Here is a 25,929-nt window from a genome sequence, read left to right as displayed (position 1 = left end):
TTTTATTCAGCAGACACTGCAGTCTAAGTGCTTGTGGTGATATGTCGTTCTCTTTTGAAGCGAACAGCTTTCTTTGCCTCTTTCGGCTGTTTTCATGGTTGTTTGGTGGACGGACTATGCAGGGAAAGCGTTCGTCCGTGCATTCGTGCGTGCGTTCGTCTGTCCGTTCGTTCATTGGTTGGTTCATTTGTTCGTGTGATCGCTCGCTCGTGATTATTGCGTAATCTGTGTTTGGCGAGTATCGCAGCAAAATCTGTCCATCACGTGACGCCTTATATCTGCAAAAGAAATCATAATTGGTCAAGTTAACATTCGTAATCATTATTATAGTGTAATATAGGTGATTGGCAGCGTTACAAAAAAGAAAGAAAAGAAAAAGAGAACTTCTGAGTGGGATTCGAACCATGAACCGGAGCATGGCAGGCAGATGTTTATGCGAGCCACATTAAATTCATGGCAGTGAAAGTTGCTTTGGCCTCAGTCTCCATCGCACCCGGTTCAATTGAAGAGGACAAGAAGAGGTTTCGCACCATTTCTTTAGTCTCTTACGGTCCTGCATCATGCGTAAGCATCCTTTGGCGAGTACCCCAGTGAGATCGGTCCGCTCTGTGACGCCATATATCTGCAAAATAAATGAATTATTGGCTGAGGTAACACATGTAATTTTTATAGCAGTGTAATAGTATATGATTGGTAGCGTTAGAAAAAAAAAAGCTGGTTACGTCGCCAACGCCGCGTGAAGGTCGTAACAAAAAAGGGTAATTAAAGAAAGGAAACATAAAAAGCTTTGGTGCTACAAAAATAAAACTGGTTGCGATGGGGTTTCGGCTCATTGGATACGATATATTTGCCATATAAACGCGTAATTGGTCAAGTTAACACATGCAATCGTTATAACAGTGTAATATTAGAAGATTGGTAGCCATGAGCAGACACGCATAAGCTAATAAATAAGTGATCAAAAGGTGAGTAGTGCCCGAGCCAAAGGATGCTTGCGCATTAATAGACAATTCTCAGAATTTCTGTAACATTTTTTGTTCGTTCGGCCTCTTCGCTTACATTAACATTTATCGTCGATGGCTTCTGCGCATTTCCTTTTTCATTGCAGTAATCATCATGGCGGAGGAGATATCTTAAAGTAGTTGGCCCTCATTTATAACCTCCTAGGCTGACCGGAAGTCTCTTTGCGAACTGCATTATACACGTACATATCATGTAATGTAAGTAAACCTGTTTTACCAGGCGAACTTAGCACCAACATTAAACTGCGCTTTCTTTTTGAAAGAGAAGACACTCTGCATCAATTTTACACTGGAAGTATGTTTCGTCTTGAATATCCCTGCTCATTTCGATTAAGAATTTTCGCGATCCGAATATACACCTTTCATTCGGAAGTGGAGGAAAGGTGGCTCTAGGAGCCTTTCCTCCTCTCTGGTATGTGTGAGCCGGCGTGGTCCTGTTTGAATGTGTTGCCGTCGCGTGCTGCGAAACGATTTGGCGATAATTTAGTTCGTTCTCGGAAAGATAAAATACACGACGTCGCTTCATACAAGGTCGCCAGGTATTAACAATGTAGCCTTTCGGTGCGGCTGTAAGTACATTATGCGGAAATTTATCGTGGCTGCGCAAATACGCTACGTGCTGTACCGGTTCCCACTCGACGTGAATTGCCAGCATGTGAATTGCCAGCGTCTGTGAATTGCCAGCATGAATGGAAAAGACTTCTCACTGTCTGACCGCTTGACGGGCTCGTGTACGGCCAACCCAACCCAACGCTGAAGCATCTAAGGTTCAATCGTGGTAGAATATTTGCGTCATTCGTTCTCACGCATTTTAAGTCTGGCAAGCTATTTCTACGTTATGCTCTTGTTCGAGGCCGATGGCGTAGCTCAATTCAGCGATCAATGCGGTAGGTAAACCAGCATGATACATGTGTGCATAAACTTTCTGCTACGACATGGCCTCTTTTCTCTGTAATGCAGTAACATATAAAAAGGGGATAACGTGAAAAAAAAAACACAGCATTACGATATACCACTAATGTGAAATTTGGGCGCAGTTCTGTACGTGTTATCATTTCGCGATACATTAGCCGGCGCGGACAATGTCTCGTGCCGCACGTTGCAAATGGAGCCAAGTGTGGCGCGACTGCCTCGCTAACCTGGAAATCGCGAGAGGCAGCGCGTGGGTGACGCGTGGGGGCGATTCAGAGCAGACAGACCTCACGTACGACGCACGCCAGCTTTGGCGTCTTCCCGTAGCCATCCTGACCGCACGACGCTCATCTTCTCACGCAGTTCGCCATACCCTCCTCTTCCGATTTCCGCCTCAGGGTTCTGCTGCGCCCTCCCCCTCCTCCGCTTTCATTCTTTGGCTCTCGTCGCCTTTCATCCCCCGCTGCCCACTAAAACCCCTTAATCTTCGTAAAGTAGCCACACTCTCCTCCTCCGCCTTCACTCCTCCTCGTTTCTTCTGTTTTTCACGCTCCCTCCTCGACCGTGGCGCCGCCTACCCCGCTCAAGCATAGCAACGGCGCCAGCATGTGCTCCTCGCCACTCCGTAGACGCATCTCGAGCGAAAATGGCGCGGAAGCACGGTGCGAAGGCCCACGTGATGCTATTAGGCCAATAGCGACGCGGCGTCGGCTTCGGTCAGAGCGCGCGAGGAGGAAGCGGCATGCTTCAAAGCATGGCGCTACTTTACGAAGTAGCGCCACTGCGCAACTAGTAAAGCCTTTACAAAGGCTTTGCTGTGCTCCGCCTTCGCTCTTTCATCCTTCGCTTTGCTTGTTCACTCGGTTATGCCGACACCGACGCTCACCGCAGGAACGGGCGCCTAACAGCTGCACTCTGAAAATGCGAGGACTATTTGTGAAGGCACATTTTTTTGTAGAACAGGCGAGTAAGTCGTAGAGGACGGGCTGAACAAGACGGAATAAAAAAAAATGTTTTCATCCCCCTTTTTTTATTGATATGATATAAGGAGATGTTGGCGCGCAATTTAAGGCGCCGGCTACTCCTTATCTCATGGGTGGTTCCGTCACATATCATTCAGGGTTCACGGTTACATATCAAATAATCTTTTCACACAAGCACCAGGACTTATAAAGTAACGTTTCCACAGGAAAACTATGGCAAATGTCTCCACACCTATGTAGTCAAAAGTCTCAAAAGTACAGATGATACTGTCGCCTAATATCACATTGTCTAGTCAGCGGGTGGTATAGACATCGTGTAAATATATTAGCACATACATCCCTTCCATACATTCATCCCTTCGTGGCTTGTAAAGTTTGAATCATGCTTGTGAATACTCGTGGACAGCTTTCTGTGGCAATGAAGGGAAAGCTACGGAGGCAAAGCGCGCACAAGTGAGAGCGCTTCTGAAATGAGTCCCGTGCTTTTACCCGCGTTAGTTTAAGCTGGGGAAGAGAAAGTATAAACACCTCATTAGCAACATTGAAATAAGAAATAAGCACACCAATGAACGTAAAAGTTTACTTATATTGCGGTTTTTCCCTTCCGTGTCTGGACAAACGCGAAAGCATCGCATGTGAAGTAGCATCGATTCAGCGTATGTTCCGAGCAACCAAAAGCACTGTCAAACGCTGGCGGACTACTTGGCGCAGTAACACTTGTGCATCCGCCACGCGCCCGTAGCTTTTCCTTCATTCCCTGTGGTTAGTTCGGCAACCCCCCAGTCGCGATAATATACATAAATATTCACTCCTTCTCTCCGCTGTCTCTTCGTGAAACGACTTATCTAACAGCGATGTGTGTTGTAATACTACGGAATCTTTTGTAGCCAAAGTTAAAGCCATTCATTTCTGTTCATGATTGCTGTCGTTTTACCTTGGTAACCACTCCTGCAGGGGCCTTTAAAGCCTGCTGCATGTTCAAACAAAAATAAATAATTTGCCACAGAAAGCTGTCCGCGAGTACAAAGCGGTGTATCGGTAGACTTGGCATCCATATTTTGCGGAAAAAGAAAACAAAACAAGAAGAACACGGACGAACGCCGCACTAAGACGTTGCGTGGCTATGCCGCATGTTTGGACCATAACCCATACAGGGCAAACATATCCATTACCGAGCACCTAGCACTGCTTCGGACGCTCGCGCAGTCCGTAGCCGGCCGCTCGATCAATCGACAAGAGAGAGAGAGAGAGAGAGAGAGAGATGGAGAGGAATATAGGAATTTATGATTCAATCGACAAGCGTGCTTCTCATTGTGCGGGATGCTGTTGCCACTAACCAAAACGTTTGCAATCTTGGGTGGCAACCGCGTCGACGAGCAAACGAGGTATTAGCGCGATGTGTTATACAGATAACAATTTCAGTACTGTCAAAGAACACAGCACAACCTATTCCGTGGCAGAATGGTACCCACACTGCTACGATCGTTGTGTATGTAGAGCTTAACTAGTCATTGTTGCTAAACCACAACTTAGAATATCAATGAGGACGTGGTAGCAAGGACGCATTCGTGAAACGGATCTCACGGGGTAGACAGATGATCTCCGATGCTGTTTGTATGCTCAAACACACGCGCACACATTGCGTTGGGTGCTCCCTCCGCCTCAACGCCAGCAAAAACTCACTCCGGCCACGACGACATAAATCACTTCATTACGGTGCACAAATCAGTTGCCAACGTAGAGGACGCCCCGTCATGCTAAGTTTATCGTGGGAGCCCGAAAACAACCACTGCAACTGCCGCCGGGCATATACCTGGCATACAGTGGGGAGCGTTCACCCAAGCCGGCATGACGACGGCTCCTAGATGGCGCCACTGCTTACGCAATATGGCGGGCTCCATGAAAAAGAGGGTCTATAACTCTAGTAGTTAACATGGTGTTTCGGGCTCCCTTCACTCCTATAAAAACTGCGTAGGAGGTCCATAGATGCATGGCAACAAGAAATAAAAGGCCCCAGGCTGTCTGTGGACAATACATGAATTAAAAAAAAGGTGCCTATAAGCTTTTTAAAATGTTTCAAAAAATGTTTGTGCGAGCTCACAGCAGGAGCTGCTTACTAGCTCAACTATGTAAGAATGAGCACTTCCGGATATTTTCTGCTAACCCGGTCGGTAAATTATTAAAACAGAATTTCGCTATTCAGTTTCAGAAATTTTTGGGCTGGCTTTCTCCGAAAAGCAAAGAACAGAGTAGACGTCCGAACCACTGAAGCGTGCATTGGACCCCGCTCGCAGCTTCCAGGGGAACGGGTTTTATTTAAGAGGCAGTACATGGCCGGGCGTCTCCCGTATGACGTCTCAGTAGAACGCACCCCGCGACGTCAGCGAGTAGGAAACAAAGACGACGTGCATAGAGGGTGACCTTGAATCGGTATCGCAAGAGTGCAGCTCTACCATAAAGATTGTGATGGAGATCTGCAAAACAACAGCGTGCTCCCCGCTGAGCACATGACTGGGCTTGGGAAGCCGAGCCAAAGAAGCCATCAGATTTCTTTCTATATTTTTTTTCATTTCGCAGTGAACAAGACTGCTAGAGGAAAGTTTAGATAGGGGCTAACTGCGATTCCTCTAATAAATTATTGAATCTTAAGCTGCTAAATACTCACTTTACACAAACAATAAATCATACTGAGCAAAATTTGTTGCTATTTAAGAGAGAAATCTAAATTCTACTGACAGTCGTAAACATAACTTTATTGCAATTACAAGTATACGGAAACTTCAGACGAATTACCAGTTATTGGCTTATCGATGTTCCATATGAAATCCAAGAGCGATAATATAACCCTCCACTCACCGTATGGGGCTGGTGCGAGGGAAAGCGTGACGAAGTGAACTTGGCATGCCCTACTGAAAAAAAACCGTATGTCCCATCACTCCTACATCCGATAACATATGACATATAGGAAAAACGGGTTTTTGTGTGGGATCCCATATGTTTCATATCGAATTATCGGATATGGGAGTTATGGGGCATATGGGTTTTTCAGTAGGGAAGGATGTAGCCCACGCTAAGGGAGGAGAGCGTGCGACTACTACTCTAGCCCTGCCGTGGCTACGCATGGCTATTTACGTAGCTAGCGCCTGGATAGTGTGTGCCGGAAACATTACATAAGCAGCACGCACACCTCCGGCGCTACGGCGCTTCGGCGAGTGCAAAGCTCAGGGCGAGCCAAAGTGGCTTTTCCGAGCGCCTGTTGTTGGAGGTCGCGCAATCGCAAGTTTTGACAACGCGGTGAAGCGATAGGCAGCACGAAGCGATCGCTACCCGCAGCTGATGAGTTTCAGCACGCAAGTGGCGTGACAGTGAGTGCTCACGGTCATCGAGTGAGATATGATCATGTGTACCTGTGCGCACGTGACACCGTGCTAGGTAACTTAACTGTTAAGCGAATGCTTGCTGTAATTTATATGACCTATAAAACTATGACCCTCGCTTCATGTAGATGTCTAATAGGCTGACGTCGCTACCAGAGCTTCACATTATGGGTGAGATAGTGACATGTTATTATTATTATTATTATTATTATTATTATTTAAGCATAACGTGATGCCTGCAGTGTTTTACCACATGTGGCCTTTAAAAAAATGGCTGTGGCTTAGCTAAAATTAAGCCCAGGATGCGAAGCATACTAGCCTTTATTTTAACGCGACAGCGTTAAGGAGCTCGTGTCGCAGAAAAGCCGGTGTCGACGGCGTCGGCTCAGGCGTGCGGCGCTTGCTCAGGCGCACATTTCGTTGTCGCGCCGAACGCTGCGTTGCTCGACGCTCACCGCGTCCGATGCGGGGGGGCGACGCCGCGAGCGACGGCGCGAGTTGGAGCCCCGTTTCTCCTCTGTCGTGACGTCACGGTGTCACGTGGTATTGAAGGCGACACCGCCGCGCCCGAGGAGCTGGGTTGAGCTCTCGTAATATGCTTCGCATAAAAAGAAAAGAAAGAATAAGTAACAAGCCAAAACACGATGCGACGTCTGAACCTGCTTTTGTCCTGCTGCAGGTTGCTGCACACGACAATGTGGCTCTCTTAGCCGCCCATCTCAACCTCTTCCCTTGCACGTGAAGAACAAAAATGGCATCTTTTCGTCATGCCATTCGCCTCCGATTGAAGTAACAGGAAAGTATCGACTTTTTTGTCGACTATACATATGTTTCACATAAAGCATTGAAAGAGGGGTAAGTATTATTGTTACTGAAAAGTATGCTTCAGTTTGTAGCTGAAAACGCCAGCTAGTTTTATTCTTCATCGCATCGTGTTTCGTGCTCGCACATGCCCCGACTTGATCATATAGAACGCTGTTTTTATACTGAAACGTTATTTCCTTTTTTATTTGACTTGAGGCAACAAAATCTACGTGTTGTGTGGGCTTCGGTTAGGCCTAATGGGGCGCAGCCCGATTTGACACTTATTAAACGGCCCTCACTAGCTTTGGCCATTTTAAACAGACAATCGCAGTGTATAAATTGCGCGCTACGATTGTGTCTCCAACGTAAAGCACCGCGGCGCGCCACGAATATTGCAGCAATTCAAACCAAACGCGGCGAGCCCTTCTCAAGGGAACCGTGCTGCCAGCCGGAGAGTAGAGGTTACGCGTCAACAACAACAACAACAACAACAACAACAACAACAACAACAACAACAACAACAACAACAACAACAACAACAACAACAACAACAACAACAACAAGGCATTTGCTTGTACGTACTTGCGAATGTTCACTCCAACAAACACCGCACGAAATGGTCTATGACTTACTGCATAGTAAAGTCGAACGCCTCTACAACCAAATGACCTGTATAACGAAAAAAATAATTCTGCTCCCTGTTCTATTCTGAGCTGCGGGCTGCACGACCTTTCAACGAAGTGATGCGTATAACGAATGATTTCGGAGGCCTCAAGCACTTCGTCGCAAAGGCGTTGGACTGCATATAAGGCCAGCTATTACGCAACTGCTTCGGTTATGGGCTAAGTGGTATGTTTGTTATATACCTCGGTCGGAGCGCACATTTCACATTGTTTCACGGGACTGATGAACCGAAGAGTTATTGGGTGTGAATTCTGCATGTTCAACAATCTATCTGTTCAGCATCTGCAGTCTACCAGAATGACGTCGCTCACTGAGCAAGTATCACGCTCCATCACGCTGTGGTTACTCAGGAGCAATGGCGCTCTGTTGAGCGCGATCCGTTGTCTTCTGTGTACCAGATGCCGCTCTGTAAGGCTGAAGATAACTGTACATGCGTGTGCGCAATGGGTGATGCGTACAGTGGCGTTACTTGTGAATGACTGGTTCCTGCTCATAAAGTCTGGTCGGGATAGCCAAAGTACCCCCAGGATTAATTAGTTTATGTAGCTAGCCTGCGTAGGGAGCGTCACAAGTCCAGAGCCTGGGTGGTCACCAGGACAGATTCGCAATGCCATATCCTATGAGGGGGTATTCCGTAAGAGTCCACCTAGTGGACTGTCCATTTCGACTGCTGCTGATTGGATGCGGCTGTACGAGAGAGGAGGAGACGAGCAGCCCTAGCCAATCAGCAGCGACCGAAATGGACAGTCCACTAGATGGGCTCTTACAGAATACCCCTCCTCCCCCCCTCCTCCTGATGCAACGCCCTATCGTCTGAAATCGATCTGTTGTTCACTACGTTCAGACAGCATGCGCAGTGGCCCTGCCGGCGCCACGATGACAGTAGTCATCGTTGTTCTTTTGTACTTAGGTTTAAGGCAACATTGAGATGGATGGCCAGGACGATGCTACTGGGCTGATTTTGCCTGTGATATTCAGGGGAATATCGTGGGGTATGTATGCTCAGGAGAGCACGTTGTTGGTCGAGTCGGCCGTACATACTTAAAGAAGGGAATTGCGCTAAAAAAAGACACGGACGAGTAAGGACATGGACGGGCGCAAACTCGCGACTCATCATCATCAGCTGATGCTTCTACAGGCGGACAAGGAGGGAGGATTTGCCGTGCTACCAAAGGGGATGTTTCACGACAAAGCCGTTGAGGCCGTCGGAAGGAACTTTGTCACCAAAAATGTGAAGACTTCCAAGGTAAAGGCTCAAGCCATAGAACTGTGCAAGGACTTTGCTTTAGATAGATTTTCAAGAGCTGTTAACAACTGTAAGCGCAATAGCCTAGAACTGTTTTTTACCGTGAAGACGCACAAAGATGACAAGCCGTTCCGGTGTATTGTGAGTGAAAAGGATACATGGCAACGAGAGATTAGCTCTTTTCTCCAAAAGTGTTTAAGGAATTTAGTTATACAAGACCCTTTTGTTGTGAAGTATTCAGGTGATGTGGTCTCTTTCCTACAGGGTTCCTCGTCTATAGGTTACGCTGTCTCTTTTGACATAGAAAACCTGTTCTTTTCTATACCGCATGATGACCTATTTTGTGCAGTTAGGTCTTGCATCGACGAAAATGGTGTAGTAGATTTTCAGAATACTAGCGGCCTAACCGTGGACAATTTCATGAAGCTACTAGAATTTTATCTTGAGTCCACTTTTGTAACTTTTGACAACCATTTTCATGTTCAACGTCAGGGCATTTGCATCGGGTCTTGTGTGGCATCGGGTTTTCCTGGCCAGCATTGATCGTGATCTGGTGTGTTATTTGGACGACAAGATGGTTCTGAGAGTTTTTAGATACGTGGATGATTATTTGGTGATTTTTAAGAAGCAACCCGGTTTGACGCACACGGTTACCGTGCAAGAGACCTTATCTGTCTTTAAACGACACGGGAGGGGTCTAGCCTTCACCCACGAATTACCTGAACAAGATAGATTACAGTTTTTAGATATTAACGTCACTTTAACACCAGGTCACACATGTTGGATGTACTCACCACGAGCCCGGAAAGACCTGTTGCCTTTTGAGTCCGCTCATTCTAAGACGGTAAAACGCGCCATTGTTATGCTGTGCCTGAAGGAAGCCCTGCAGAAATCACGTGTTCACCTGGTAAAGCACAGCCTCAGCAATAAGATTGGCAGGTTACAGAAGGCTGGTCTTCCCGTTTCCGTCGTGGCTGCAGTGGCAGAGAAGCTTCTGCAAAGCTTGAAACCTAGAACACCTCAAGATGGTGGCGGTCAACCGAAGACCAGACCGGCGGTTCTACCCTATATTAATAGGGTGTCCCACAACCTAAAGAATGTTGCCAATCGCTACGGTGTGCCGGTGGTATTTTCTGCCCCGCGCAAATTGGCCTCTTTGTGCCCCCGGATTGTCTCCGGCGAGGAATGCGTGCGAAACTGCACGAAACGTCACGCCACCCAGTTTGTCAGGTGTTCGGTCGGGGCTGTGTATGAAATTCCTGTGACATGTGGAAAAGTTTACATTGGCCAGACGGGCCGTTGTATAAATGAACGACTAAGGGAACATAAGCTTTCTATTGTTAACGAAAAAGGCTCAAATTTGCCCTTACATTGCGGCGCATGCCCTTTGGCTACGCCTGATAAAGCATGCCAGCCTTTGCTGGCTAGAACCAAAATCTTAAGGCGCAGTCGTAACCAGGTAGCACGTGAACTCGCAGAAGCTTTTTACATTGATAAGTCAGGTGATGATTGCGTAAGCGATTCTAGTATCAATTTGTATAAGAAAGAGAAAACGTTCTTGGCATGTGCGCTTAGGCAATGATTAGGCAATAAGAATCTAGGTATATATATTTGCGTTCTTTCTGAATAAAATCAGTCGTGAGTTTGCGCCCGTCCATGTCCTTACTCGTCCATGTCTTTTTTTAGCGCAATTCCCTTCTTTAAGTATGTATGCTCCATCGCACTCCTTCTCTACAATACTTTGTTCTCCCTCCATGCCTTTTGAACTCGAGGGGTAAGGGGGATTACCATTGGTCTTGCCCATATTATAACTCCAAGGAAATGGAACACACCGGAGGTCACCAACCGGCGCCTATATGTCATGGACCCGCATATGAGATTAGAACACTTGGTTGGTTATGACCGACGGGAAGAAACGTTATACTGTACCGCCGGCGAGTAGGAGTAGTAAGTAGGAGTAAGTAGGAGTAGGACCACATGTGGTGTCGAAAAAAAAAAACGATCAAATATCTCCCAGTTGAAAATGACAACAGAGGTTGTGTTCAGTACTACAGAAATTTCTGTTGTACAACAGGATTTTTCTGTAGTAACTACAGATTCCTGATGGAGCGACAGACTTTTCTGATGTACAACAGACATCTGTTGTTGCTACTACAGAAGTACAGTCTGTCGCATGTCTGTTGTTACAACAGAAAGCTGAAGCTCTACAACAGATTCTTGTAGTACTACAGAAATTTCTGTTGTACAACAGGATTTTTCTGTAGTAACTACAGATTCCTGATGGAGCGACAGACTTTTCTGATGTACAACAGACATTTGTTGTTGCTACTACAGAAGTACAGTCTGTCGTATGTCTGTTGTTACAACAGAAAGCTGAAGCTCTACAACAGATTTTTGTAGTACTACAGAAAAAATTGTCATCACTACAGGCACCCTGTTGTCCCAACAGAAATGTTCCTGAAGTAACCCGAAAAACTTCTGTAGTGCTACAGAGAGCTGTTGAAATACTACAGAAGCCTATTGTGGCAACAGGCCCCCAATTGTCACAATAGAAGTGTTCCTGAAGTAATGCGACCAACTTCTGTTGTACTACAGAAAAATGTTGTTGTACGACAGAAGCCTATCATTGCAACAGGCCTCCAGTTGTCATAACAGAAGTGTTCCTGAAGTAATGGACAAAGTTCTGTTGTACTACAGAGAACTGTTTCACAACGGAAACCTATCGCCGCAACATGTACCCAATGATGACAACAGAAGTGCACTGAAATTGTGTGATGCGACAAGCTTCTGTAGTGCCCGGTTGAAAAAGGCAAAAGGAATTCCTGTCGCAACTACAGAAATTCTGTTGTACGACAGAAGTTGTTGACATTTCTTAATTGGGAGACATTTCTGACATTACGACAGAAATTCTGATTTCGCAACAGAAGCATTCTGTCGCGACAACAAGAGTTCTGAAGTCGGAACAACAGCTTTATATCCTGACAGCGACTCCGACGTTACGACACCAATTCTGACGTCGCAGCAGAAACATTCGGTCGCGACGGCCAAGAGTTCCGAAGTCGCAACAGAAGCGCTTTCCGTCGCGGTCCTTTAAAATTGTATGTTTTCGCATCGGTGGTGTACACTGTACTTTCCTCTTGCGCGGTATTCAATCGCGCTTCTCTGAAGCCGGCAATGCTGATGGCACCGACACCGGTAATAAAGTCGACGTGGCGAATAGTTATAATTGTACCGTGACGACGCGGCACCACCAACGCCCTAGCGGCCTCCTCAAAATCGGCCGCTGATCAAAATCATACCATCCGCGGGAATGGCTGCGTATCCGTTTTTTTTTGTAAGATGTGGCACACAGGCCTGTGGACTTCCATGTGCTGTTACACTGACACATTAGTTAATTTCCCAGGAATATTTCACAAGCTTATGCGAAGCGGAAATGAAGATTTGGGTTGTTCCACAAAGTTGCGTGAAAAGCTGTCTCGCTCGGGTCTCATTAATCTGGTACAGTGCTGCCGTGAGAAGCCAGTATGCTGTCAGAAAGAACTCTCATCCACGAATGTTCATGTAGCTATTTTGCATTGAACACACGAATTATATGCGCGCTCAAAAGTGTAAAGAACGAGAGACAACTGTCGAAACTAGCAGTAATAACCCTAAAAGACAACGTTGTCTATTTCTGAATTTCTTATTTAATAAGGATATCGTACATCAAAATCGATGTTCTAGCACTGCAAGATGTACCTGTCGATGGTACGAACACTCTTGCTCTTCTAGAGATGCGGCACTTGACGCGGTGGAGTGATAGCGGATCTTGGCTCTCAAAATGCAAATGTAAACATCAGCGCATCGGCTCGTCGTACTGTTCACATGGCCAAAACGTACACTCGAAAAGCATGTCAGGGGTGGTGCAGTGGTAAGATGCCGGGCTCGGAATCGTGAAGTCGCATGTTCAAATCCTAGGCGAAGACGTTTTTTTTAAATTTTTTTTACTTTTATGTTTTTCTTTTTTGTACTAACAAATTTACATAACCTTACGGATGTCTCTGTCAATTTTTAATTAAATATTGATCAAGAACTACACAACTTTCTACTACAGGACGTCACACTACAGACAACAGAACTACAGACAACAGAACTACAGGCAACAGAACTACAGGCAACAGAACTACAGAAACAACGTCCCAAAATACGACAGACTCTTAAAATTTCCTGTTGTGTTTTTCAACGGGGCGTATGTCAGCCCCACATAGGAAGATGAGAGGAGTGTCCGTCGGACAGCTTTGGGGCCCCTAGACGAGAGGCCCGTTACAGAGGAGAATATCTAGGGCCCGTGGCTTCGTGCGTACACTATGTGCAAGGCCACAAAGGGGCTGGCGCGTTTCTTCAAATGCCCAGGCCTGTATGACCGCCTGTGCGTGACTCAGAGATGATCGCTTGTGTGTGTAACAGTGCCAACTGTGAACTTCTTTCTTCCTTCTCGTTTTTTATTCCCCTTACCTCGTTCTCTAGTGAAGGGTGGCCCACCGGGCTCAGCGTGCTTAACCCCCCTGCTTTTCCCTTATGACTTCTCTCTCTCTCTCTTCACCATTGCTGTAAAGCCCGCAGATGCTACATACTACCAGCATGATTTGCGGCACCCATGGCGCAGTGGTACTATTCGTGAAATCCGTTTATTTCTTTCGTTAGAGCTACTTTCTCTTGAGATACGTTTGCTGAAAATAAATGTCGTATACGCAGAGGTCACCTCCTTGCCACTGTGCATAGCACTACAGACAGATATTACTGCTACAAAAAGACAAAATACGCGTGACATTTCAAGTTGCACGTGCATGCAAAGGGCTTGATCGCTCACAACAGATGAGTGAGCTTGTTCATCGCTGAACTTTATTTCTCACTTTCCAAGGTCCACGAGACCCGTAGGTGCCATCGTTGCTGTTCCACGGCGCGAACTTACGGGGCGCAGTGCGTGGTGCACCTCATAATACGTTTAGAGTATTAGAAAGGGACCTAAAATTGAAGAGACCTGAACACTAAACGTGGAAGCAAAAAGTATCGTATAACAATGCCAACCGTATAGGCACACGTGTCTCGAGAAATGAATTCTTCCTTGACGCTCGTGAGACCAGCTCGGAAATCCCAGCCATTTATCAGTAGACACAAAGGGTTAAGCAGCACCTACAGAGAAGCGGAATGACTAGAGAAAAGGCTCTTGACGAGGCCGCAAGAATAAAAAGAAACGCAAATAAGATGTTGAAGCATTGCGCCGGCTGTTACAACTTGGTTCTCGTTGAGACACGCACAAGGAAGCGCATTTCGCGGGCCCTTTCCATCCGCGCCAAACCATGCGTGGCGAAGAGCCACTCGTTCGGTCGAAAGCAAACCGCGGAGAGGCGGTCTGGTCTCCTCTCGTGGAAGCCATTACCGGTGGTTTGGGACACCATTATTCAAATGCTCCCCGATACGGTCCTTCTGTCACCACGGCCACCGAATTCCGCTTGCCATTCCCTTCCACGGACGCTGCGCCAGCTTTCCGGCACGGAACCCCCCTATGTGATTCAGCCTCCGCTCGTGCCTGTAGCCTTGCGCGGTTAGGCAGCTGCTATAACCTCCTGAGACCCCGCTATGGGGATTTGTCCAATATATTGGACATTAAGAAATAGGACAGCACTCCTGTGACAAGGCTTTCATCCTCATAAAACCACACTGTCCAACTTATTGGACACCTGTTTGCGCCATCTATGCAGCATTGATGAAAATACATCGTTCAAATTCCTGCCGAAACAGCTCCACAATGGCGGCATTCAGCGGCGCGGCGTTTTACGGCAGCTGCCGGAGAAGTAAGCACTGTTTCTCATATTTCTACCTGCTTTCAGGGCATATTTTTGATTTTATAATAAAGTTAATACAACAGCATAAGCGTAGAATACGAAATTTAAATTTTTGGCGCGCTTACTTTTTTTCACAATTCCTTTGATTTCGCGTGTCCATTATGTTGGACGCTAGGACTCAACCCGGTTATTTTGACCGCGCTATTGAGATGGCCTTGTTATGAACAGCAGGCGAGTACTGTTGGCATTTAGCGGCTTGTGGACAAAATCGCGTCTCTTTTATTTCTTTAGGGGACTGGCCTCGCGTGTCTGATGAATTAAGCGGATAACATTTCTTTTTTCAATCCATGGCTAGGACCCGCAAGACACCTGTCGCAGGTGGTCTCGTAAGGAAAAGGACATATCGATGTCCCTCGACCAGATATTGTGTGCATGTACAACGTCAACATGGGGGGTGTTGACAAGGCAGACCAAATGATAAGTTATTACAGGATGAAAGCCCGCGTCAACAAGTGGACAGTCAGAGCCATCTTTCACCTCTTCTACATTGCCCTCAGCAACTCCTGGGTGCAGTACACGCGGCGCATACCCTCCCTAAAGAAACAGCGGAAAGAAATACTCAAATTTATGCAGTTCCGCCAATCTGTTGCCGAGACTCTCGTGGCTCAAGGGAAGAAGCAGAATGAAACGAAGAGTGAGAACAAAGCCGAGTGGCATCCGCCATCAAGGCAGGCTCGACTGTCTCCTCGAGAACCCCAAAAAAAGAGCATTACCCACTGCTCAATGCTGGAAGACACTGCAAACGCTGCCCGTTGCAGACTACATGGCTGCGACATGAAAACAAATATCTTTTTCACCAAATGTCGGCTCTTCTTCGGCATCACCCAAGAAGAAAAAGCGTTTTGAAGTTGCCCACAGGAAATGAACACAAGAGCAAAATTTTTGTTGAGCAGAGGAATGCTCTTTTTTGTACTTTATTCACTACTTTGCCTTTCGAGTTATTAAAATATTTTTGCACACGAGTTTGAGCGCAATATCTGCGGTATGACATTACGTGCGCGCTGGGTGAAAAAGACCGGGTAGCATCCCGGTGTCCAATATATTGGACATCGCGATGAGCTGAAACTATCAGGGCTGTTAAAAAAACATTTAACACTTTTCATCTTCATAAACCTACTGACTTATTCTGAAAGTTTGGAAAAAATCTGTGCACCCAAATGCATCCCGGGTCTCAGGAGGATAAGGCTCCGAGCATGAAACCATTTGTTTCACTGCCTTGCACACTCGGGCTTGTGGTAGACACGGATAAGAAAAAAATAGAAAACGAAATGAAGAAAAAGGAGGAGGCACTGTTTGCGCTCGGCCTGGTGACACAATCTTTACGGTGTCCAGACTCGGTGCTACGGAAGTTTTATACCTCTTTCTTGTTTTTGTCATGGAGATGAAGCTGGATCGGTGGCTTTCCTGTAACTTGGCATAAAAAGCAGCTGAAAACGCACACGATAGGCCATAGGGACGGACACTGCTGCGTATGCGTGGTCTTGCCCAATAAACGCCAATCGCAGTCGTTCTACTTCTCGCCTCTGCGAACCGAGAGCCGTCGTCACTTTGCTTGCAACCCTGAGGATAAAGTGTCTACTTTGCCACAATGAACGCGAGGAATCAGGTTGTGACCGCCGTCGTGGTGCTATGCTTCGCCTCCGCGCTGGTGGAAGCGAATGGTGAGTTTGCTGCGCACATTTGCGCAGTTTAGGATTCACTGCGGAGTGCCGTCCCAATACGCAGCAGCTGCCACAGAACACGTGTACTATGCACAGTTTACACATACATACAGCTGCAGTATGCCTTCGTGCAAACCGGAGTGCCCTCAAGAAGAGTCACAATGGCTGCAATCCAGGTTGTATGTTGCGTTGTAGACGTATGCGCCTTTGGGTGGTTTGTTCCTAACTCATACAACGACAAGTTGGGCATGTCACAGACAACACGGATTAACAGTTTGTGGACCTGAACTGCAATCGAAGGAACAAAATGGCAACAATTATACTGAGCAAGGGAATCTGGGCATTCAGGGGAGATAAATTTTGAGCACTGCTCGTTAGCATTTGCTCGGTAGTGTGACCGGACTTGCTAGCTTATGCGAAGGCGTACATGACATTTCTTAGAGTAGTCATTTACTGTGTGCTCCAGACAGTGTGCAATTTTCTAACTTGCTTCTAACTATTCGTTACCATAAATGCGCCAGATGCGGAAATGACATTGTTCACAAAACAACAAACAGATTATTAAATGCCGTAGCAGCGAGAATGACAAGTTAGAGTAACTCCCACAATTTGTCGGTATCGCTGCTTTTACAGCGCCAACCACTTTTAGTTCAATAGCTGCAAAATTAAAGTTACTAAGAACATAACGATTCATGTCATATGATTTTATTACCTCTCGTAGAGGGCAGCGCGACCATCTCTTAAAACAGCGTAGCGTCTAATGACCAGAAAAGCGGTACTGTCATTCTTTGCGCATACTGTTGTCCTGTCTAACTTTATTCAGTTGCACTGCAGTGAATGCGCGGTAAGCTATGCAATTACCTGTACTTGTGGCCAATGTCTTGCAAAGAAATGTGCGAGATAAGTGGAGTGAATGACAAGCTATCGTTCGTCTTTCAGCAGCTCGTGAGCGAGAAATAAATTTCCGGTCGACTCTTTCATTCGCATGCCACACCGCTGTCTAAATGACACTGAACTAGCCAAGAGAATGGCCAGGCAGGTTATCAACTATGATAGAACAAGGGAACTTGTCTTCGTCATGGTGGCAGTTAATTGTGCTTCCCCTCGTCAACTCCGTTCTCTTGCTATCACAACTAAGCTACTGCACGTTTCTGAACATTCCAACTTCCCTTGTTCTACTTCTCGCCCAGCTTATTCTCCTACCCCATTTGTGGATGGGGGAGAGTGAGCTACGCGAAAGATGACAAAGAGAGCAGTTATTGCCCTGACAAAAACAAGTCCCCGTGTCGATACGCTGACTCCAGCGAGATTCCTTGTTCGACCGCATTGATCCCTTGAAGCCTCCGTCTTCGCGTGTTACTTTGCCATGCTCATCAGCATATCAACACTACAAAATTCAAAGCAGCTGACCATTAGTGCTTCTGTAGCTACAGATGACTCCGTAGCTGCGTTGGCTGTGATACGACCGCAGTTGGTAGCGCCAACATGTCTCGACGACTTCAACGGTGATATCGCTCACTGATAGGTCAGGCCAATCGCGTGGCGAGGACACTACGACACCATGGAAACAGTGTAGAGTACGTGAGTTGGAATCGTATCTGTCACGGAAAGCACATAAACGCAGATCAAATTGTCATCATATTTAGTGTTTCTCATGAACCGAGATCCCGGAGTCACAGACTGAGCTGGGGATCACAATTATTTGGGCTTATCAGGGTGTCATTGAAAAACTCGTAAGGCCCACTTTGTTTTATTGGAACTGGGCACTATACGAGGCCTTTTCGTTTTCCTCCAGGAATAGCCAGAATAAAAGGAACCCCTTGAGTGAGTGAATTTACGAGTGAGAGGAAACCTCGGCTAAACGATGACTGCAATCTCGCAGTCCTTCCATGCCGTGTAACATTGTTGATATCCATAACTTCGCTCAGCTTCCTATTACCCGATGTCCAGCTGACGCTAAGGCAACATTTGGGGTAGAGCAAAGTATCTATGGTGTAGGTCCGTGACTAGAGTACAACGCAGACTTTACAGTGATGTGGAAGATGCCACGCGTCTGCCAGTGCCTATAGTTGTGGGACAGGGTTTTATGTTTCGATGGGACAGGCAACCGGTTATAAGGGATGCTGTAGAATTATCGCTTACGCCCACCGAGCCTGAAACCGTGTACCCTATGACACGAGTGTTTACGCATTCCGTCTCCAACGACACGCTGCGTAATTCAGGACCCTGCTACTTCAGTTACCGAGCACATTTAGTCTTCACACAGATAAAGAAAAGCAACGTCGCGGATAACTAGAAGCCAACGAGGTATGTGCAGCACAGATGCGATGAACACTATGCCAGGGCATGGTATCAAAGTGAACTCAGCAGGAACAGGGAAGTCACCTACCACACTAAATTAACTAGAACGTGAGTGTTACCATCCCAAAGACGCTCATCGGCTATGAGAAACGTCCAAACAGGGGCCTGTTGTGATACACTCTTTAAGTGAACTCAGACCACTACGTACAATGTCATAGAAATCATGAGAAAAAAAGCGTCAGGAGATCTCTGACTAAGTACAGGTACCGCTGATGCTTATTTTTTTACAAAGTATACAAGAAAAATATGCTCAGCAGAACCTAAATTTGGCCGAATCGGTAAGCGATAACCTAGAGATATTGCATACATCAAGGTGTAGATCTCTTACACCCCCGTCACACGGGACAATCCCGATCAAACGGGCGATGAAAGTGGCTAGTTGGCGGAAGGTCATACTTTCTCCGTGCAGCATACACATACCACTCACTATGCGCATCGTTCATTTGTGCGTGTTTGGCTATCCATGTGTTTTTGCACACAGCCCAACAAGACCGTATGCACATTAAATCGCGGTCCAGCGTACGCGCTTTACATCGAGATCGAGTCCGATCGGGATCAATCGCGGTTGACAGGGCCCCGCGTGTCACTTTTATTATTTGAGTTTCTTTGTACGCCTCATTGTGTTTGCAGTTTTTTTTTTTAAACGAAACGGGTGCACAGAATTTCCTAAACATTATTCTCGGCTCTAGCTGCGGTGGAGGCCGTCCTGGAGCAATTAAAGTCTCTCGTGCAAGACTTCGTACCTGACAAGGCCATGGCGCAGCAGTACATAGACAAGATCGACAGCGCGCGCGAGTGCCTCTCGATCGCCAAGGGAATGAGCCCGGACGTCATTAAGCAAGTAAGTACTTGCCATTATTTCACAAACACGCAAAAAGACTGAAACACGAGCCTCGAGTGGCGCTTCTGAGGGAGTCCATTCATACGTGCGCAAAGCGTTGACGCTTTTTGGCATCCACAGGTACATTTGTTTTATGTTTGGGGTGTTACCTTTAAAACCGGTGTTAACGTACCTTCTCGTTTTTTTTTTTTTGCTCTATGTGCATCTGTAAAAACAGAGAATATTATTTATTTGACAGCAATTACGATTGATATCGTATCCAGAGGATAGCTGAAATCTTATCTGCTAATAAATAAATGAACATTTTACAAACTAAAACAATAAGTGGGGGTTGGTTCCCATCTGCGGCAAGTTATCTTTCCATTTTATTTCATTTCTTTTTACATAATTAATTGCATACGCAAATTAAACATAACAAATAACTTCCCCAATACTTTATTTGGCTTCTTTGTGTGAGATTGCCGTGTGGTGGGGTGTGTCATGGGTGTGAGCTGGGGTGTGCCTGCGCGAGCCCACACCATGTGTTAAAGCGTCGTGCCTTCATCGCAATGCGGGGATTTATAGGAATACAGGGCAGGATGTATGGCGTGGTAGAGACTCAAATGGGGATATGTGCTTGCTTGAAGTTTTCGCCACACTACGGCTTCCTGTCACCAGTGGACAATCATGCTTAGTGATTTCCCGAAGGCAGTAAATGTGAGATAATCATGGTAACCTTGTGTTCAATTGTAATTATATAGTCCACGGAAATGAATACCACATTCTCGAATCGAGTACAGTGATTTGCGAGAGAAGGACTGGATTCGTATACTAAATTTCTAATGTCAGAGCACTCCTGCCATCTTCTTTTCAAGTTTATTCATTCACTTATCTAATTATATAGTCCACGGAAATGAATACCACATTCTCGAATCGTGTACAGTGATTTGCGAGAGAAGGACTCGATTCGTATACTAAATTTCGAATGTCGGGACACTCCTGCCATCTTATTTTCAAGTTTATTCTTTCGCTTATCCAAGCAGTACCTCCATGAAATTATCTTATCTTCTCGTTTTCAGAACTGCAGTAGATGAAGTCATGCGTTTACTCATAAGTGTGCCATCCCACCACGAATAATGAAGTATAGTTATGCTTGATTAGTCATGGTAGGAAATCGCGGAAGACGTATACTGCTTAAAGGCTAAAGCGTGGATTCAACTTCAAGAACGCGCCTTTAGGAAGCCACTCCGGAGGTCGGTATAATAATTTGGCAATATAGAATAGTGCTCGCGTGAGCTCGTTGGATGCACAATACACGAAAAGGTTTCCCGAAGGAAGTACTGACATGGACAGCATGGAAGAAGGGAAGCTACACACCGCTGGAATTTGGGGCGCCTAGCCGCAACTGGAAATATGATTCTAGATTGCGCACGCACAGACTAATTCCTCAACTGAAACGATGAGCAATGCGAACATTATTCTTTTTTTTGCCTGCTCCCTTTCCCTGTCTTCCATAGAGTCATTCACTCCAGCCCCTTAGGAGTTCTTGTTGTTAACCTTGCAAATTCGCTCATGGTTTATCAACGCCTCCCACTCCCGGATTAAGGACCGTTGTAGAACTCTGCGTACTGCTGCGTACACTGTTGCTCTCCGCTTGCTGGGCGTTTATTATCGTACTCAGTGCAGTTACTACTGACTTCTCTTATCTACAGTTTGCTGATGGCATCCTTCCGACGGTCATGGAATGCGGCGGCAAGCACATGGGCATCGCCGATGCTGCAGAGAAAGAGGCCGCTGTGAGTGAACTATCGCTGCTTGTAACCTTTATTCTTTCAACTCAGATAATCAATCGCAATTAATAAACGAAGAGAGAACTATGACTGCATAGAAGGGCGCTGGAATATTTGCTACACACAGATGATGGTTAATGATAGTTCTACATTTTGTTACGTGTTCAGTTAAGTCCTTCTTATTTTGCGTGCGTGGACTTGGGAGAGCGTTAAAAAGTGTCTGCTACAGCTTCGTATCAGATTTGTTCTAACTTTGGCAACCTCGTATGCAATGCAGCAAAATTGACCTGTTTGAGGTATTCACAACATTAAAGACGCATACGCGGCATGAAATGGTTGTCACGTCTTGTCTCAGAAAAGGAGATTTCTGCTAATGAAAACATTAAGTGAAGACATTGCTGTAATATTGCCTGTACAACGGAGCACTTCATTGGGATTATTCCTTATCGCTGAACGAATGTATTCGGTTCAAAAGATCGGGATCCTTGTATAAACGCAACGGAAGCCAACTGAAACAAGGACTTAATTGATAACGTAACTGGTAGAGCAGCCCAAGGTGCCGGTAATTATCATTGGATTGAATTACTCACGGTGAATACTTATATATCTTTCAGATGAAGAGCTGCTTCCAGGAGAAGGCGGACAAATTTAAGGTGAGTTCCACATCCTTAGTTTACCGCAGCATCAGGCAGATGATGCGGTGCTACTATATGAAACTTGAACTTGCCGTTGGATTCGCCAGCTTCCGTGTCACCTTCACATCTCGCGCCAACGGTTTGCTAGAAATATACTCACCTAGCTTTTAGTAATTATTTTCAAGAAAAAATTGGGCAAGACGCGGCACGCGTATACAGACTGACACAATGATTAGCGCGTCCGTTGTGTGCGAATCTGTAACTGTGAGATTTATATGATCAGCGTGTTTTCCGTAACTAGTTCTATTGCAAGAAAATAGCTGCAGCCTCATAGTCTTCAGAAAGGCAGATCTGTTAGGATCAGCCCGATTCTTGCATGCAGTTGCGTCGAATTTTTTTTATATATGCTCCAAACTATTCACGAAGTCGAGGTATCAAACCTATAGGCCACGACAGCCACATTGTGAAGAGGGGGGGGGCGAAATACAAAAAAAAAAGACAGTGTATCTTGAATTGTGTAGACGTTAAAGAACTCCATGTAGACAGAATTATTCGGCAGTCCCCCACTATGGCGTGCCTTGTAGTTATATCGTGCTTTTTTGTCACGTAAAACCGCAGAATTGAATAGATTAAATTATGTTCGCTGAAAACTCGGGAATTCCAAAATAAGCTGACCGCATGTAGAATGCGAGGAAGCTAGGGCAACAATTTCAGTTTACATATATATACATGTTAAATAATCGTACAATAGGAACCACCGCCTGACAGTAAAAAAGCCACCCAGCCGGGCTTCCCCCTACCTTACTTGAAGACACCCAGTTGAAACCTTACTTGAAAACCACCCAGTTGAAACCACCTTACTTGAAAACCACTGAAGAGAGACGGACAAGAGAGACAGTCCTTGTCCGTCTCTCTTGTTTCCGTGGTTTTATTCGCGCTAAGTTATTACTTCAAATATGGACGACCGCCAGTGTAAGGCTGCACACAGAGCGTGGCAAAAAGTTTCCTTGTCGATTTGTTGCAGCAGGTGCTGAAACGAGCCGAGGGTATTACTTGTGAGCTATTGCGTCTCACATACCTATGAGCTCAGTCATGCTTGACTGCGAGATGACAGGTGTTTTACTCCCTGAAATTCCGAACTTCAACCTCCTGTATGGTCGTCCGCAGTGTGTTACACGCTAACTTCGAAGAAATATCGCGCACTTCATAAAGAATGCTTACGAAATCTTTAAGAATTGTTGAGAGCATATGTACGGAGCGCAGATTGAAACATTGAAGCGCAATATGAAATATTTCGCTAGGGTGGCGGCTCGTCCGTATCATACTTAAGCTAAGGACGCACTAGGAAAGAACAAATGAACCCTTGCTCAAACAAAAAGGTGTGGAAGCTAGGCCACTTCACGGTGAGCAAACTACGTCACAAAACTGGCTCCTTATTTATTCAGTGATAGCGTATTCACGAGTATTTACTCATAGTTCGTACGATTCACGAATGTATATCTTGTTTATCTGCGTCAATTTCGATTGAAACGACAAACAAATAATAATAAATCAAGTGTCGCGAACACTTGCAGAAAAAGATGAGCCTTCCAGCATCCATTCTAGAAAAAAAAAGAGAACTTGGGAAACACACTCACGTTCAGCGGTGAGGCGTGCGTCGGCACCAAGTAGTGTTAACGAACTTAATGTGTGTTCCATTTTATTGGTTCCCACCTCAGGCATCCAGCGGAATGTCACCCGACGACATCAAGATGTTCGACGATACCGGAGTGAGTAATCCTGGTTATTTGCAGCGCGTGACCGGTTGCGCCACTGTTTCGCCACGCACTTAAAGTATACTTGCACCCTTAAAAGTAAACGAAGGCGTAACTCTGTCTGTAACGCATACACACGCCCTTAAACCGAAAAAGGAGGCAAGGGTGCGAGTTATAGGCACGTTTACACCGTTATTAACTTTAAGGGTGTAAATTATTTCACAGTGTGCTCGGATTTTAGATACATCCTATTAAAGAAAGTGCTGCGTATATTATCAGGGCTGGGAGCCTCGTTGTTTTCGACGGCAGGCAGCCTTCACGCATGCCTTGTTAATCGTGTTTCTCGACGCTGCGTAGAAGAAACGCCTAACTTTCGGAAGCTATGCGCCCATTGGACGACAGACCGCTCGTAGAATAACAAATACATTGGGATCACAGTACCGAGCTTCCGCATGAGGAAAAGCTAATAAAGCCGAGATACGGGTCTTCGAAATGGCTGCTGGATTGTGTAACCGCCTTAGAATGCACTGTATGAGCTGTGCGTTGCTTCTTGTGACTTTCCCTTGTTGTTGTTTTTTTACTGTTCTTGCTTAAGAGTTTCGCTGCATCTGGGTGTGTTAGGAAACCGATCGTAACATGACCTTTTGTTTATCTGCTTATCTTTTGTATCGAAGACTTGGTGGGTAGGTAAAAATCGTCAAAATCACCGAAAGGCGCACCACATCTCCTCCGCTGAGGCTGAAATATGCGTTGAGCTGCTACGCGGTAGTTGAGCGTTGATAGCGTTCTGATGCTGAACGAGAGGTAGCGGGTTCGCTGCGTAGGTTCGCCGCGGAGGCCGCATTACGATGGGAGGGGGAATGCAAAAAAAAAAGAAGAAGAAAAGAGAGAGCGGTAGTGCTGTGCGCTTCGCGACCACGTTAAATCTGGACACCCCCACTACGACGTCTCTCATCAGCCACTGTATAGCTTCGGTAATCAGAAAGTCCACAACTAACTTAAGCTTTAAACAAGCGCAAAGTTTAAACGAAAGCAAAAGAAGAAAAAAAGAAAACAGAACTAGGTGCCGACACTCTGAAGTAGAAATGTAAAACGCCAGATACTTTGTTGCTATAGGCGTGAGCCAAATGAGCCGTTCCGAAGCTCTATTCTACCATGAAGCCTATATCAATGTAGCCTACAGATGCTTGCGGAATTTGTAAGTCGTGTCGGCATGCTACAACGTGCTTGTGATTTTGAGCTCATTTCGCGAAATACTTGTTTCGTTTTCCAGGCCTGCATCCAACAAAAAGTGCAAGGGTGAGTTCGGTCGGCCGAGAAGCTGTGAAGCACGGTGGAGTCCTGCCTAAACCAGCCGTACGCAGCAGCGCCTCGACGTAGTGGGCATGTGTACTAGAAGCAAATAAAATGTGAATTAAATCAGTTCACTTTTGCCACATGATGATGCATTCAGTATGCACCAGATTCTTTTTTTCTTAGACTAAATGGAATTTTACAAGGATGCGTGCGGCAGATTCCAATACTTCACTGAACGGTACGAATAGGCAGGCATGACTTGCAAAATAAATCGAAATACATAACTGACTACTTGACAGATTTTACTCGGACACAGAAATACTCCAATTTACGTATTGTAAATTTCGAAGGCATACAGACTTCGGAACGAATTCACATGATGACACAGGTATTGCGATATGCGACGCCAAAGATGCGGTAAAAGATACACTGTTGTTCCACTTACTTCTTAAACAAAACGCCGCTTTGTGCATTGAAACATGAAAGGGGAGGAACGACACAATAAATTGAGTGGCCCGCTTTGAGAATCAATATATCGAAAGTGCTTTTATCCTGATAAGTATTTCCAAGTGGATACACCTTGCGAACTCACTGGCTACAGTTACAATATGATATCATAATGCATTGTTACGTGGAAATGACTGATACGCTGTCTTAAAAAAGTCGTCAGTAGCTTGCTGTGCAAATTAGTGAATAAGG

The 25,929-nt window shown here is 45.8% G+C and overlaps 1 protein-coding gene across 2 annotated transcripts in view; it reads left to right on the top strand.

Moving 5' to 3' along the window:
• Nucleotides 1–25,318, top strand: part of LOC139046870 (uncharacterized) — a 50,067-nt gene extending 24,749 nt beyond the window's left edge. Inside the window, exons 1-6 of one of the 2 annotated variants that reach the window (XM_070520791.1) lie at nt 16,378–16,574; nt 19,625–19,776; nt 21,468–21,551; nt 22,160–22,198; nt 23,899–23,949; nt 25,208–25,318. In XM_070520791.1, coding sequence (XP_070376892.1) covers nt 16,502–16,574; nt 19,625–19,776; nt 21,468–21,551; nt 22,160–22,198; nt 23,899–23,949; nt 25,208–25,237 — 429 coding nt within the window. In that variant the 5' untranslated portion in view covers nt 16,378–16,501 and the 3' untranslated portion in view covers nt 25,238–25,318. Of the gene's footprint in view, nt 1–16,377; nt 16,575–19,624; nt 19,777–21,467; nt 21,552–22,159; nt 22,199–23,898; nt 23,950–25,207 lie in introns of those variants that run through there. The other variant, XM_070520792.1, reaches the window with a different exon arrangement.
• The last annotated feature ends 611 nt before the right edge of the window (nt 25,319–25,929 follow it).

Source organism: Dermacentor albipictus, chromosome 6, assembly GCF_038994185.2.
Source record: "Dermacentor albipictus isolate Rhodes 1998 colony chromosome 6, USDA_Dalb.pri_finalv2, whole genome shotgun sequence".
NCBI lineage: Eukaryota > Metazoa > Arthropoda > Arachnida > Ixodida > Ixodidae > Dermacentor > Dermacentor albipictus.
Note: the sequence above shows the minus strand (reverse complement) of the source record. Positions and strands in the feature narration are given on the sequence as shown.